This window comes from Cynara cardunculus, unplaced genomic scaffold (genome assembly GCF_001531365.2).
Source record: "Cynara cardunculus var. scolymus isolate 2C unplaced genomic scaffold, CcrdV1 Un_Scaffold_2084, whole genome shotgun sequence".
In the NCBI taxonomy this organism is placed as follows: Eukaryota; Viridiplantae; Streptophyta; class Magnoliopsida; order Asterales; family Asteraceae; genus Cynara; species Cynara cardunculus.
In genome coordinates this window covers 50,232-66,149 of record NW_020200969.1, presented here as the reverse complement: position 1 = coordinate 66,149, position 15,918 = coordinate 50,232, and the positions used below count along the sequence as shown (strand labels likewise).

Below are 15,918 nucleotides of genomic sequence, written 5' to 3'. Positions count from 1 at the left end.
TGAGAGGTTTGGCTAGAGTACCGTACCCTTTTATGAACTTTCTATAATAATCGGACAACCCCAAAAACCCTCTCAATTCAGTTACCGACTTCGGTTCCACCCAATCCAAAACTGCAGCAATTTTTGATGGGTCAACTTCTACTCCTTTTGCTGAAATTATATGACCCAAATACCCCAAACGATCACGACTGAACTCGCATTTCTTTTTGTTTGCAAACAACTGATGTTGACAAAGAACCTCCAACACCTTCCGTAAATGCACCTGATGTTCTTCAATTGTTTTACTGTAAACTAGAATGTCATCAAAAAATACCAACACGAACTTTCGTAAATAGTTCTTGAAAACCTCATTCATTAATCCCTGAAATGTTGTCGGAGCGTTCACCAAACCAAAGGGCATTACCAAAAACTCGTAATGTCCTTGATGGGTTCGAAAAGCTGTCTTATACACGTCCTCCTCTTTCATTCGAATTTGATGGTAACCCGATGTGAAATCGAGTTTGGAAAATACGGTTGCTCCGTACAATTCATCCAAAAGCTCTTCAATCACCGGAATTGGAAACTTATCAACAATGGTCACTTTGTTCAAGGCTCAATAATCGATACAAAACCGCCAACTTCCGTCTTTTTTCTTGACCAACAATACCGGACTAGAAAAAGGATTCATACTCGGTTGAATAACTCCCGCCTCGAGCATTTCTTTCACCAACTTCTCGACTTCATCTTTCTGATAATGAGGATAACGGTACAGCCGAACATTAATAATTTCAGTCCCTTCTTTTAACACAATATCATGCTCCCTACCTCTTTCCGGTGGTAAACCCCGCGGCATGTTAAAAACCGATTCGAATTCTCTTAATAGTGGATCCAAAACAACATTTGATTCTGCAATTTCCTCCGAGAATACCGAACAAGTACCCAATTCCACCAACACGCCTTGTCCTTCCTGATTGATCACCTTTCCAATAGCTTTCAACGACACCATCGAACGTCCCAAAGATGGATCCCCCTTTAAGGTACCGATTTTCCTCAAGTGAATTTCATTACTTGTAACTTCCAGTTAACATACGTTGCCCCCAAAGACTCCAACCATTGCATCCCTAAGATCACGTCACTATTACCCAAACCCAAAGGAAGAAAATCTTCCCTTATCTCGACTTTTGTTAAAAACAACGTTATCCCTTTGCAAATGCCATTTCCCTTCTCCATATTTCCGGAACCCAAAGTAATAGTGTATTCTCCTGTAGCTTCCACTTTTAACTTCTGTCTTTTCACTAGATCGTAGGATATGAAATTATGCGTTGCACCGCTATCAATTAATACTACAACCTTTTGTCCTCCAATTCTTCCTTCCATCTTCATCGTTTTTGGATTAGTCAGACCCACCACCGAATTTAAATGCACCTCCACTTTATCCGTTACTTCAGCCTCATTAAAGATTCTTTCCTCCGTCTCCGGTTCAGTATCATCGAATGAATCCTCCTGAACTAACAACACATTCATCTCTTTCTTTTTACACTTATAACCCGGTGCGCATTTCTCATCACAACGATAACACAAACCCAATGATCTTCTTTGTTGTACCTCTTGATCAGACAAACGTCGAAAACCGGGAACCGATTTATTTGTAAATGTCGGTGAATTAACAGAATTACCGACACTATTAGAGGAATGATTAGAAACATTGCTTCTCAAATCCGCATTGGAATGAAAAAACGTACCTGTCCTTTTGCTATACCCCATATTTTTTTCTTTTGCTAATACCTTGTTCTTCAATTCGATCTTCATGGCTATCTCCATTGCTTCACTGAGAGTTAATGGATCCATAAGTCTTAATTCCACTTTAATGGATTCCTCCAATCCATTAATGAACTGACTTAAGAAAACTTGTTCCGGAATCCCATCCAAAGGCGCCGCAAATTCAACGAATTTCCTTCTGTAATCTTCGATCGAACCTTCCTGCCTTACCGATAAAAATTGTTCACACAACGATCCTGCTGTTAACGATCTGAATTGTCTTAACAAGTGTTTCAGATCCTCCCATCTGGTAATAGGATGTCGCTTATCTTCCCATTGAAACCACTTCAATGCATCTCCTTCAAATGAAATAAACGACACATCAATCTTCTCTTCTTGACTCAACTGGTTCAACATGAAGTATCTTTCAGCTCTTAAAATCCAACCATCTGGATCTCTGCCATCAAATACCGGAATCTCTAATTTGCGACCTTTCGTGGCCAAAAATCGACTACCTTGATTACGACTTCCATCTCCTCGTTCGAACCGCCCAATAGCTTCCTCGTCCGACGAATTTGAGACATTCGTTCGATTAGCAAATTTGTTTCTCATTTCTTCAATTTGCTGTACGATTCTTTTCAGACTCCTTTCAATTGAACCCACGCTGCTCTCTAGGTCTTCATTCGATTGTTTGCGCTTCTCGTCGTCACATTCGCAATTGCTGATCGTAACGAGCTCTGATACCAATTTGTTGTACCCTAGCTTGAATCGTAACAGAAACCGTACTCCTTAACCTAATTCGTAAGCGGTAAACACACAGTAGCAGAATTACAGTAGCTAGAACTCGACGATTGTAACATACATGAATGAAATTGTCGGCCAGTCTATTGAGATATGAAAACGATACAATTCCCAGACTTTCGAGAGGTCTGGGTCCTCTCCCTGAGCTTACGCTCCAAACGAACTCAACCGAATTTACAAAACAGAATGCCGACTTCTACCAGACAACTCCCTATTTAAGCAAGAAACAATTACCAAACTACCCTCCCTTATTTGAAACTAAGAAACAGCAGTTGAACTACTCAAACCTGATTTCTTCTTCTATAAGTAAACCTCAAAGGAGGTTTATCATATATATACATGTTCCAAGGAACTAAAAGAAGACATTCAATAAAAAAGAGGTGAACAGGTAGGATCTTGTAGAAGCGCATAGAATTGGTCTAAAAGTTTTTGTACTTCACTGTTGATTTTGAAGCCATTAAATGAATGAACAGTTTTTTTGTTTTAAACTTCTTGATTTGTAATGTTTAAACAGAAGATGTCAAACTTCGAGGGAGCAGAAGTTCCTAGAGACAGGCAAGTCTATCCTTCTATCGGGTAAAAAAGTTTAATTCTTTGTCATCTTTATTCTTAAATGAGCGATGATTTATGTGTTGAAAACTTTGGAAATCAATGTAATTTTATGAGTTTGACTTCTATACCTTTTTATTGAATCTTCTTTACTGTTATTAAAGCTTGTGTCCGACATAAATTGGTTATCATGATCTGGTAATCGGCTTCTATGTTTTGATCGTATTTTGTGTGAGATTTGAGTTATTGTAGAAGTTAAATAGATTGTGGAGATCCTTAAATATCATCTGTCTTGGTTCCCCGACTACCATGTGTTGTCAGAACATTAGAGATCAAAACATGTTTTCAAATGGCATTTGGTTCCTTGATGTTCAACTGTTGCGTTATGTTTCATCTAATTTCTTTTTCTGCGACTACCATGTGTTGTCAGAACATGAGAGAGGTTAGTTTTTGAAATATTAATATGAGTACCTTTCATCTAATTTCTTTTTCTGGTTGCGCCAAGGAAAAAGAAGACCCTTTTTTCCTAAATCTATTTTGCTTAATTGTTTTTAGATAATCTTTGTTTTGATGAACCTGTTACTTGCAATTGTCTACAGTTATATCATATTCAGGCTTTTGTAGTAACAAGTTTCTCACTTGTGTTATTCTATCGTGGCCTACATAGAGGAACTGTTGTATTAGGAAAAAGAACTTGGTCTTTGACTCGATTAATCTTACTACAATACCTCCATGCTTCATCTTCTTTCAGGTCAATTTTGGTTCATAGTTTTCCTTTTATTTGAGGAAAGAATTAGAAACCTTGGATTAGAGAAAGGTGAACGTCTTAGTTTGAGTGAACAAGCTCCTGAAAGAGTTGCATCTCTTTATGGAATTAATATAATCAGGTAGCCGTTAAAGTTCCCTTTTATAGACTCCTGGTGAAACATAATACAGTTTGTTGGATTTTTGGCTGCTGGTCTACAACTGTGTGGACCAGAACTGGAATTATATGTACAACTATGGCTATTTGTCAAAATTGATATAGCTTGGATTTCTGTTTTGAGGAAAGTATACTGGTTAAAGTGTGTTTTGGGAGTAAATTTGGATAATGAAGAATGGAGAAGTAGATTCCAATGCTATAATTCCTGCTAAGAAAACAATCTTTATGTTGTTTTGGAATCTACTTGGCAAATTGGAATTTGTTGTAGACTTTTATGTGAACAACTGATGCAGCCAACCAGCTATCTTATGCTGCATCATCATGGAAATTTTCTTATTGCAAACAGCCCCTATATAAAAGTGGATTTTTTTCAACAAGGACCATTGATAAATGAATGATGTTGGGAATCCTAATACTTCGATTCCAATTAACAGTTATAGATATTGGAGGAGAAATCAATCCCAATGCTTGACTGTGTTTGTATCTCCATTTTATCATCATTTGAGGCCAATTGATTTTGATACAGCAGTGCCCATCTTCGAAAAGTCCCAAATTGGCCTTGGTATGTGTTGTGTCAAAAAGAAAATAGCTTTACTGTGACTGGGAAGTTTGGCAAGGTGTTTGAAAGGGAGGCATCATTCCAATAACTGGCTTTTATTGGATAAAGGAATTCATGAAGTATATAATGACGAGAAGAAGGCTACGATTTCAATTCCTTATGCATGTGACTGTAAAATCAACCGTGTGTATCACTGGTTAAAGGGTTCTGATCTCTGTACTCTGGGTAGGAACAAAATGTTGACTCCTGTTTCATACTGTGCCTCAAATCTTGATTTGATTTTCCCCATTTCGATCTTAATGGTGCGGCAATGGGCTGTAAATGTCAATAGTGAGCAATGGCGATTAAGGGTTTGGAGTTTAGGCAGAAATGAGGGATTAGGAGATATTGACAGTTGGGTTCGAATTGATGATGGTAGTTTGATGAATTCGGAGCAAGAATTGAGATTTGGAACTGCTTTGAACTACTGCAACTGTTTCTTTCGATGAAGTATTCGGGTTTCTGTATTGAGTTGAGGTTATCTTAAGTTCTGTATTGAGTACGAAATTCTGGATTGGACTTCGAAAAATGACTTTGGTATTGAGAAGGCAATTTGGGTTTGTATTAATTTTAAGATCCACATGGGCTTTGCTGATAATAAATTAAGGATATATGGGATTTAACTGCAAAGTTAACAAGGATTGGGTTGCTAATTGGCCGCCCCAAAGTTCTGGTTTTGGGTTTTTTTATGGAATGCTTTTCTATCTTGGCTTGTTGGTTGTTTAAATTTAAAACATAGTTTCTACTTTCTAGAAATAGGTCTTTACTTTATGTATTTTCCAAACATTTTTTTGGGATGTATTTCACTTCTTTTCTAGGGGCATGTCCCTCGTAATTGTATTTTATCTTTAATTGAATAGAAAATTTCCAAGGCTCCGTCCCCTTTACCAAAAAAAAATTGTATTGTCTTTTAAGAGTCAAAATTCAACTTAAAATTTAATAATTTTGTGATACTTGAAAATAAAAAAACACATTAGATAGTTAAATGTTGCAATTTTCATGGAATAGATAACATATATATTTTCCTGATATTGTCCTCAAATGGTTGTTACAACCTTAAGAAAGGATTGGATAAAGAGCTGAATGTTTTGCTATGCTTACTGTTATGAGATACGATTTTTGGTACGGAACATATGTTATAAAAGTGTTCTTACATTTTTATAAGAGGAATATTTTCTCATTTAAAGCTATAACTATATATATAATGTTGTAATCAGAGGTCATATGCAAGAAAAATAAAAGGTCAAACTTGTGGCCTAATCAGAGGCCACCACGTGTCCTAGAGAAGAACCACCATTAACTGGCCCGGCTCGAGAGACAGATCGGTCACGACCAGAGCCGGTTACCCTCCCTTTGCCCTTCTACATAAGAAATGAAACTTAAATCAAACAACCCAAAACGATCAAATATGTCGTCAAAATATACTCTTATAAAACAAATTTATCCGTCCATACTTGCACAGATGGCACGAGTTCAAAAGGATCGACCTTCTACAAGAAAACATACGACAACTTAGCATTGCTTATTACCCACATCGGAAATAAATTTGAAACTACTTCTTTAGCAATAACAACGCCTTTGAGACATTGCGACTTATTCTATCATGTATAGGTTCCTGCACAACACACAAAAGAACGGCTTAGACTGCTATCATTTTTCACTCAATTTAGCTACAACATCCACGAGTTTTACCCTTGTCTCCGGTATCTGAAATCTCGATTTCGTTATCGTCTCGAACAAGAAAATGTATCTGCCATGAAAAAATATAGAATATTTGAAGCTATTCACATGTGAACGAAGGTAAACCACAATATAATGCAAAGAGCACAAGTACATTCCACAACTTGGCGGATATTGTCACTGAAACAGTCATTCTACTCTTTGGGATAGACGTCATGTTTGCATACACCCCATCCCCAAGTGGGACATACTAGGATAGTTTGTTTGATTTGGTTTTACCTTGTCAAATATCGGTCATTCTTACATGATTTTGGTGCATTTTTGCATTTTCACAAAGAATTGTGGTTAATTTGCGGCATAAAAGACAAGTATGATTGTTCAAAAAACTAATTCGAAATTATAACGATAATGAAGGCATACCGCCATGCGAGTTCAGTAACAAGCTCTTCCGGAGCATCAGGGAGAACCTAAAAATGGCAAAGATCATGTTATATGAATCACAACGAAGCAAGAAACATCCGATCCGAAGACAATCAAAGTACGGTGCAATTTTTACCTTGTCCTCGTACGGATTGCAATGATCTTTGAACCACAACCTCAAAAATTCCTAACAAGATTTCAGATATATAAAATGTTATAATATTCATGGGACGAGAGTTTATAGTTGACTTTTGAGGTCAAACAAACTTGGTAGTCATAAACAGCAAGTATTCAAAGAAAAGGAATGAACCTTATCAATATTTTCGGGTTCATGACCATTCTGAAACCGGGCTTCATAAGAATGGGCTAACCAGTATCTGCTTGAGTCGGGTGTATGGACCTTCATAAACAGTCATGATGTCTATGATCAATATTGAACCGGTCATAGCATGTGCCTTACTGATCTTTGAGGGTGCATTTGGTACGCGGACTAACAGGACAAGACCGGATGGGCGAGAGTTAGACAGGTCAAGAATCCCGGAAGGTTTTAGGGTTTTAATTTGACACACGTAGTTTAGTAATTTACCAATCTTGTCAATCACCCTTACTTCTGTTCCACCGATTTTGGTAGGACATAAAAATGCATTTTTATCCCACTAGGGCCTGTTTATGACCATCTTATTGAGCTTAACAGGACTAACAGCTTATCAGTCAGCTATGCATGATGTTTGGTAGTGGCTTAATGATACAGAAAGTGGCTTATCCGGTAAGATTCTAAGGGGGGGGTTGTTTTATGTAGAAAACCAAGTTTTTTCCAAAGCTGTCCGTCCCAATTAAAAAAACACGCTCCTTCCATCTACGAAAAAACCCTCCTAAACAAAAATCTTCCTAACCTATACAAACAGATTAATCCACACAGATAGCTTTATTTAAACAGGACATAATAGAAAACCAACCAAACGGCCCCTAAGTTCATGTTCTGTCCCAATCTAATGTCGCGCCAAACGCGGGACAAGTTTTTGTATGGTCCTCTCCTGTCGCCCTGCGTACCAAATGCATGGTGAAGGGTTGTGTGCATACAAATAAGAGCAAGAATGGGGGGGAGAGAGAGACCTCATCAATCAAAAGCACGGAACCATCTGGGCCCTTTCCAAATTCATATTTAGTATCGACTAATATCAGACCATGTTCTGATGCCACACGCTGCAAAGTCAAAGAACAATCACAAAAAGAAGTCACTCAGATTGTCACAGTAACGAAAGAGTAAGAGATAAACAATCTAATGTAGAAAGATTAAACGATAACCTTCATAGATGCAACTGTTTCCTTTCTGGGATGTTACATAAATAACGCGACATTTCGATCTAATAAAGAATGAAGAGAAATTACCTGGCCATACTCGAACAAACTCAATGCTTTCCTACTCGCTTCATCATAATCAGCTTGACTCATCAGCCCTTGTCGGACAACCTGCAAGATAGATACAGGGTACATACATACATACACATGTAAGCCATATGGCTCAATAGTTGAAATAACACGAATTCTGAACTGCAAGACTTCAACTAAAATCTCCAATACACAAAAAAAATTGGCACAGCATCTAATCACTTGGACGTAGTTAAAAATCTAAATACCTCAAGGATAAGGGTGCACGGATATAGGCGTGATGCATGGATAATAAGATACAATAATTCTCAAAAACATTGCACAAGCTAGGGGTCTTCACAGAAACAGCCGCTCTTCTCTTTTGAGAAGATAGAGGTCAGGTCTGCGTACATCCCACCTCCAGGTGGAACACACCGGGTTGGTTTGGTTTGGTTTGGGTGGTTGGGTTGGGTTGAATTGGGTTGGGTGTGTGTAATACAAATCTACAAGAAACAAAATATCTCGTACTAAAATTACTTATTGGTCCTTTGTTATCACTACAATTATTGTCATTGTTTGTTATCACTACAATTATTGTCATTGCTTTGGTCGGCAAGATTCTCCTGCATTTTCATATCAAAAAAAAAAAAGATTCTCCTGCATTTTATATTTTATTACTGATGGGTAATTTAGACATTTAACCAACAGTCAAGCGACTTCATAATTATGTGTAATATCAAAAGTTGCAAATTTCAAGGGACAAATGGAGTAAATAATTACTCCCCCAAAATAAGTTTCTACATTTCTATCTTAGTTTGTCTCAGAATAAGTTTCCACTTTCAAAAGCAAGTGCCTACTTTCCTATTCTACCCTTAATTATGAGATGGAGAAATTCATAACACCCTCAATTATTAAGGGCAAAATTGTTGTTTAGTTAATTAAAAAGTGTAATAATTACACATTTTTAAAGTTGTCTTTTTTCATTGTAGACATTTATTTTGGGACGGAGAGAGTATGAACCAATTCAGTTTTGACTAACATGACATAGGCTTAGCAGGCCTTTATTTATCACTTACACTACTCATTTCTCCTCAACATTTCAACTTGATAAACTAAATTCAATTTTCAAAAAGCCACTCCAAGACGCTATGTGATGCAATGTTGTTGACTAGATAGAGAAGCAGAGATGAGAAAACAAGATAAAAACCTCATCTGGAGTAATAGGAACATCATGATCGGCAGCCTTAGTAGTTGGTGTGATTATATTTGCAGGTAGCCTCTCGTTTTTCACCATGCCTGTTGCATATCATTAAAGACCCTTTTATGTTAAAAACCAAAATAAAGAAAAAAAATTCAGATTATTGACACAGTATCAATTTGACTACAAACCTTCAGGAAGAACATTGCCACAGTAATTTCGGACGCCATTCTTGTATACAGTCCATAATGATGTATCAGTACTTCCGGTCATATACCCTCTAACTAAAAAGGTTTAACAAAATAAGCATCATCCAACAATCAACAAAAGATAGAAGATTTGTCGATATTTTTAAATCCAGGTGCTGAAAACAGAACTTACCAACAAATTCGACAGGGAAAACAGAACATTTCTTTGCAATAGTAACATTTCTATCTGGAACTGCTATTATTGCATTGGGAGCAATGTGCTGTGTTTGGTTGAACCACCATAAACTTGTATCATTAAGAACCTGGAAAGTATCCACGATTGCAATCAACCTTCTGGCAGCAAAATGATAAAAGGGGTGCAATTTGAAGAATGGTAGTGAAAAAGAAGGATTACTTGTCCTTTGAATGGAATTGAAGCAAGAATCCTATCAAAAGCACTTTGTCGATCCGTTGTGACTAGGACAAGATAATCTCCTTCGTCATATATATCTCTAACCTATAAAACAACAACTTGATATTGTGAAAATGAACCAACTTCAAAGAACCAAACAAATAAAATTATAGCAAAACCTATACGATTTACAAGACATTCATTTATGTTGGGGTGGGCATACTCACACTCTTCACAAGCCGAGGTCTTCATGAAAACAGCCGCTTTATCCCTTGGGGTAGAGCTCATGTATGCGTACATCCCACCCCCAAGACTCCACCCCCAGGAGGCATATATTGGGATCGTTTGGTTTGCTTGGTTTCTATGATGTTGGGGTGGATGATGGCAACATACAATTGTTACACATCTATGTGCACCAACTAGAAGAGTAGACTAAGTTCGATTCACACTACGTGCTATCAATTCTTTGAGCATCAAGACCATTGATCAAAAAGGATCTAAAGTTTGTACATTCTTGTGGAAAAGGAGCAATCCATGAACCATGGACTAGTTGGGCCAATTGATTTTGTTGGAACTTGGACGTTTCTCCTCTGTATACGTTGGAACCTCCCCTTCTCTCTACAAAGTCTTTTAGAGAGCATATCTCACATGGTATCAGAGTCTGAGGTCAACCAAATCTTAGGGCACGTATAGCAGTTTAATGAGCTTAATGGACTCACAACTTATTCAGTGAGCTATATATGACTGTTTGGTAGTGGCTTAATGATATAGAAAGTGGCTTATTCAGTAAGCTTATAGGACGGAGCTTAATGCAAAAAGCCAAGTTTTTCCGAAACCTACCCCTTGCAATTAAAGAACACGCTTTTTCCATCTACGAAAAAACCCTCCTAAACAAAAACTTCCCCAATCATAATTAATCCACACGGACCACTTTATCCACAAGACTTAATGGAAAACCAACCAAACAGCCCCTAAGAACTCGACATGGTCTCCATCTAACCTCCGTTGGAGTCTCACACCGGCTATACTCGGATCCTTTCTCCTCTATAATATCAGAAACTCCTTGCTCTTTTAGAGATAATTCCAATTGGGTTCCATGTATCTAACAGTTCTAAATACCACCATGGTTACAAAAAAGGGTGAAATTTTTGCATAGGTGGAAAATAGGACTGAGCTGGCTTTGGATAGAAATGCCAACAACAGTCATTCCCATTCATACGTACTGGCCAAACATCTCACCGATGGCAACTTGCTCTAAATTGCACCACTTTATGATTTCTTTTGATTGTATTTATAACCTAGAAAACTGGTTTGATCACAAGAACGAAAAGATATAATACACATATGTTTACCTTGCCTCTTGTTTTGGATTTGAGATCAGGGATTGCAAGATGAAGATTCGTCTCCGAAAGGCAGTTCGAAAGCGAGCTTTTTACAGCAACCATAACTTCATCTCTACGATCGCTGCTTGTCAAGGCATTCAAACTCAGTTCGCTTTCTTGCCGCTTAGTCGCCATTACAATAGAAATCTTCGGAAATCTCTTCGAAATCTGTGTTATTTTTAAATGGGTTCTTGCTGATGACGAAAACAGTAAATTATTGCCGATTGAAGAAGACGACGATGATGAGATACCTAGGGTTTTGGGAGGGTTTAAGCCTGGGATACACGCCATTGCTTGTTAAAAAGTTAAAATTTCTTATCTCCCTTGGCTGATTTTGTGAATTCACACCATTTTAGAAGAGATTGTGAAGCTTTTATGCGATCACAAAAGGGGATACATATGAATTAGGGTTTTGGGAATTCCATGTATGATCGCATATTACTTCTTCTTTTAGGGAGTGGTACGCAGACGGAACGGGACTGGACAGGACGGAACCGGGCAAGACTAATTGTCTGTCCTTTGGTACGACTAGGATAGAACGGGATAAAACTGTTAAAATGATCATATTATTCTTAAATGTTGTTCAATTATTTTATATCAATGTTATTTTAAATCATTGTTACATTGGGCTACCTACAGTAATCATCCAAATAACGAACAAAAGTTAAAAGTACAAACAGGCTTCAACATCCCGAATTTTTTTAATCAAAAGTTAAATAAGAAATTATTGAGAAGTTAAATCAGAATTAAGCAATTTAAGTCACAAAGTTAAAATCCTTTACAATTTCAAGAAGATTGAATTGGCATTTTGGCAGCGTCATTGACTAACAAGAATAACTGATGATTCAACCAAAAAAACTTCAGGAAATACAAGAAGAAAAGTCAAAAATAAAAGGGTAACATAGTCATTTTATATTTAGTCCCATGTTGTTCCATTTTTTTTTGTGGAACAAAAATTATCAAGTTTTGTCCCATGAAATTTAAAAATAGTCTCATCTTGTCCTATGCATTTTCTGTCCATGGCATGCCAAACATGGGACTATTTTTTTTTTTTCCGTCCCATCCCATGTCGTCTGCATACCAAACGCACCCTTATGGTGGGACGGGACGGGACACAGGTCGGTCCTATGATGTGCGAAAATTTAAATAAAAAAAAAGACGTTTAAGCCTATTATTTTAAGTCAATGGAACAACAAAACATGTAATTTTTTAAAAGAGTTTAGAATCTATTCAAGCTAAGTATCTTATCCTCATATTGATTTTTATTAATTATAATAAAAAAATACAATGGGAGAACATAAAAACCAAAACCCCGAATATCAAATATAAAAAGATAAATCTTGGATTAAGATCGTGTTTTTTCTTTTTTTTCAGTTTTCCCTTTTCCAGATTGAAATTAGCAAAATAGAAATTTTATTTCAATATATGGGACTTAAAAGACAAGAAAAACTATAATTAGTTTTTAACTAAAATAGTAAATTAAATCTAAATTACTGTCATAGTAAGCAAAAAGTAAAACTCAAAATTTACAGGTCTAACAGCTAAAGGCTAAGGGCCTATTTGTTAGCAGCTTAATAACTATGCATGATTGTTTCGTAGTGGCTTAATGATATAGAAAGTGACTTATCTAGTAAACTTTTAAGGGGAACTTTATATGAAAAGCCAAGTTTTTTCAAACATGTTCCTTCCAACTAAAAAAGCTCCCTACATTCTGCAAAAAACTCTCTCAAACAAAAACTTTTCTAACTTATACAAACAGATTAATTTATACAGACAACTTTATTCATACAAAGAACTTTATACAAACAAAAACTTTTTCAACTTTCCAACTTTTTCCAACAATGTGCATTTAGTATTCACCATTACTAGGCATTGGACTTGTTTTTATAGTTAAGACTCAGTTGTCCAATTCCCAAATTATTAAACCCCAAACTAGTAATTAATGACAACTTGATGTCCCTTTAAGCTTTGATGCCTTGTGCGGCCGCACGGGCTGCACGTGGCCAAGGCCGGCCCTGACAGGACACGACGGGACAAGACAGGGCAGGACAGGACGGGACAGTACAGGACAGAACATGACAGGAAAACTGTTCAGTGTTTGGTAAGACATGACAGGACTGGACAGAACTGGTTAAAATGACCAATTTACCCCTAGTAAGCTGTTTAGTGTTTTTTCACTAATAAATCAATATAAATGTTAACAAATACAATGTGCAAAGTATAACTTACATCAAACCACTACTATTTGCAATAATACATGATTCAATAATCAACTAATGATATATAAAAAATATAATATAAGCATCAAGAATTCATTATCGAAACAAATCTATATGTATTTCATATTAAGAAGAAAAAATTACTACCAACAAGCGTATAATCAATTAAAATGGATTAAATATCAAATAGTAAAAAAAATTTAAGCATCAAAAAAACAATTTGGCTAGTGATCTCATATAGTATCATCACATTCACAAAACTTGGATTATAGAAAACAAAAGAATTCACCTATCACCTGTACAATCACTCTTGTAAGATCAAAATCAAATATTTACTACTCTGATCAAGGGAAAATGTACAAAACTCATCGAAAATAACAATTGCAGGCGTGAACCTTACGCAATACATTTGACGATGATAAAATCAAGAAACAATATATGTAATTTATTAAATTATAATAGAATAATTATTTTTTATAACAAAATATATCATTTGAAGTTTTCGTCAAAACAATCAAAATGACACCAAATAAAAGGTTTATATGGTTTTCTATTTTTATATTTTTCTCTTTTCTGCATTATTTTTTATTAATAATATATAATAAATTACATAAATTAATAAAAATATAAAAATATAAAAACCGTATAAAAATAATATTTTGAGAACAGTAAAATGAAAGTTTAAGAAACATAAAATATAATAAATAAAATTTAAAGAATTAATAAAATGTAAAAGAGAGACCTATTTGATGTTTTAGAAGAGAATTAAGTTTATTTTGAGGTTATATTAGTAAAATATAAGTTTGTTCCACCTTGTTCCATGGGGTAGGGGTGGAACAGACCTGTTCCACTCTGTTCATGTCTGTTATACATAAAATTCATGCCAAACATGGGACATGGATCTCTGTCATGTTTTGTCCTGTCCCTGTCCAGTGTACCAAACACACCCTTAAAACATGTAATAATATTGTTTCATGTGACATCCGTCATTCTTGGAGCATCAGGTTAGCACCTTTGTAGGGTACCTATATTTAGAGCTATATTTATTTATGATCTAGTCATGATTAATTGAAATTCATCTGGCTTAGTTCCCAAAATATAGTTCAGTGAACTTTGTTTCGACAAGTAGCGGATTAAGTTAACTTATGTAATGCCAAATATATTAAAAATGCTCCAAATATAATAAAGTTGATATTATAAGTCCAAATTAAAATACAAAAATCTCATTTGAATGTCCAAATAATTTTACCAAAAACGTGGAGCTTTGATTTAATAATGTTATTTTTATCAATGTTTGGCAAATTGTAGTTTGGATATAAAGTTAAATGGGCCTTAAATTGTGTAAAAGAAAAATAATTTTTAAATGGACTTGGGCCTTTAAGACCGGCCCATTTCCTTCCTTAAATCTCACATATAAATACCCCACATCCTTTGAAAACTCTCATTTTTTTTCACCTCCCACCTTGCATAAACTTTTCTTCTCAAAAAAAAAAAAATCTCTCTCTAAACCGTACCCTTTCGGCCGATTTCATCTTCCAACAACATTAAGAATCTAATCCATCTTGAGGATTATTCAAGATTTCATTCAAAAGGTAAGGGACTAGTTTCATTATTCCCGTTATTCGTCAAAATTTCTTATTTCCCTACACTTTTCTCATCGATCTTTTTATAAACAACTTTCTGGAGAGTCTAAGGTGAGAGATTATATATCAATGACATGGAAATGTCTTCAAACTGATGGTAATCTATGATCTGCAAACGATTAGAACTCAAGAAAATTTGGTAAAGGTACTTGCATGCGGATTTTTGGCCATAAAGTTAAGTTCTGAATCTTCAAGTTCTTGATGCATGTTTATCGTGCGAAAATAGCATCACTTATAGAATCTTGCATGCACCTTAAATCGGTTTTATTATGTAAAAACTCGTTAAAAATAGGTGAATCTTCTTTTGAAGCTATCTTAATGTGTTAGCTTTAATATAAATTTTCAATATTTGGAAAATGATGAGTTTAGMCCCCCCAAATGGCCGCCACTCGAAGAGTGTGCAATCTGTTTTGGGGGCTGTGTCACTCATAGGGGTAGGGTAATGATGATTACCTTAAACCTATCTTTAGTTYTTGATTTGGGAAAAGTCTGTTTAACTCCCTTTTATGGTAGATATAAAATTTAGACATAAAAAGAGTTGTGGAAGGTTCCTTTTTGGCAAGGATTTATGATACTAAAAAGGTCAGATTTAGAATTTATATTGTTCCAAATGGCAGCTTTTTGGCGCAAATGATTTAATTATAAAATATACATTTTTGGGCTATTTTTAAAGCAATTAACAAAAATATCAATTTTAAATCATAAAACTCATTGGCATTACATAAGATATAACTTGACTTTATCTCTGTTGAGAACCCATAGGTAATCTAATTTCTGGTCATTGGACTATTTAGGAAGGTT

At 35.6% G+C, this 15,918-nt stretch overlaps 1 protein-coding gene across 2 annotated transcripts; it reads right to left on the bottom strand.

Moving 5' to 3' along the window:
• Positions 1-6,016: 6,016 nt before the first annotated feature.
• On the bottom strand, positions 6,017-11,678 carry LOC112502858 (phosphoribosylaminoimidazole-succinocarboxamide synthase, chloroplastic). Of its 2 annotated transcripts, XM_025106871.1 has the most exons (13): positions 11,507-11,654; positions 11,226-11,423; positions 9,877-9,978; positions 9,655-9,784; positions 9,465-9,557; positions 9,283-9,371; positions 8,097-8,177; positions 7,821-7,910; positions 7,018-7,107; positions 6,844-6,894; positions 6,708-6,754; positions 6,300-6,357; positions 6,017-6,222 (listed from the first exon to the last, which is right to left on the bottom strand). In XM_025106871.1, exons 2-13 carry the CDS (start codon positions 11,388-11,390, stop codon positions 6,160-6,162), a joined length of 1,059 nt encoding a protein of 352 aa, XP_024962639.1. In that variant the 5' UTR covers positions 11,391-11,423; positions 11,507-11,654; the 3' UTR covers positions 6,017-6,159. The 2 variants fall into 2 exon arrangements, with proteins under 2 accessions (XP_024962639.1, XP_024962638.1); XM_025106870.1 differs by having other exon boundaries at positions 11,226-11,678.
• Between the last annotated feature and the right edge of the window lie 4,240 nt (positions 11,679-15,918).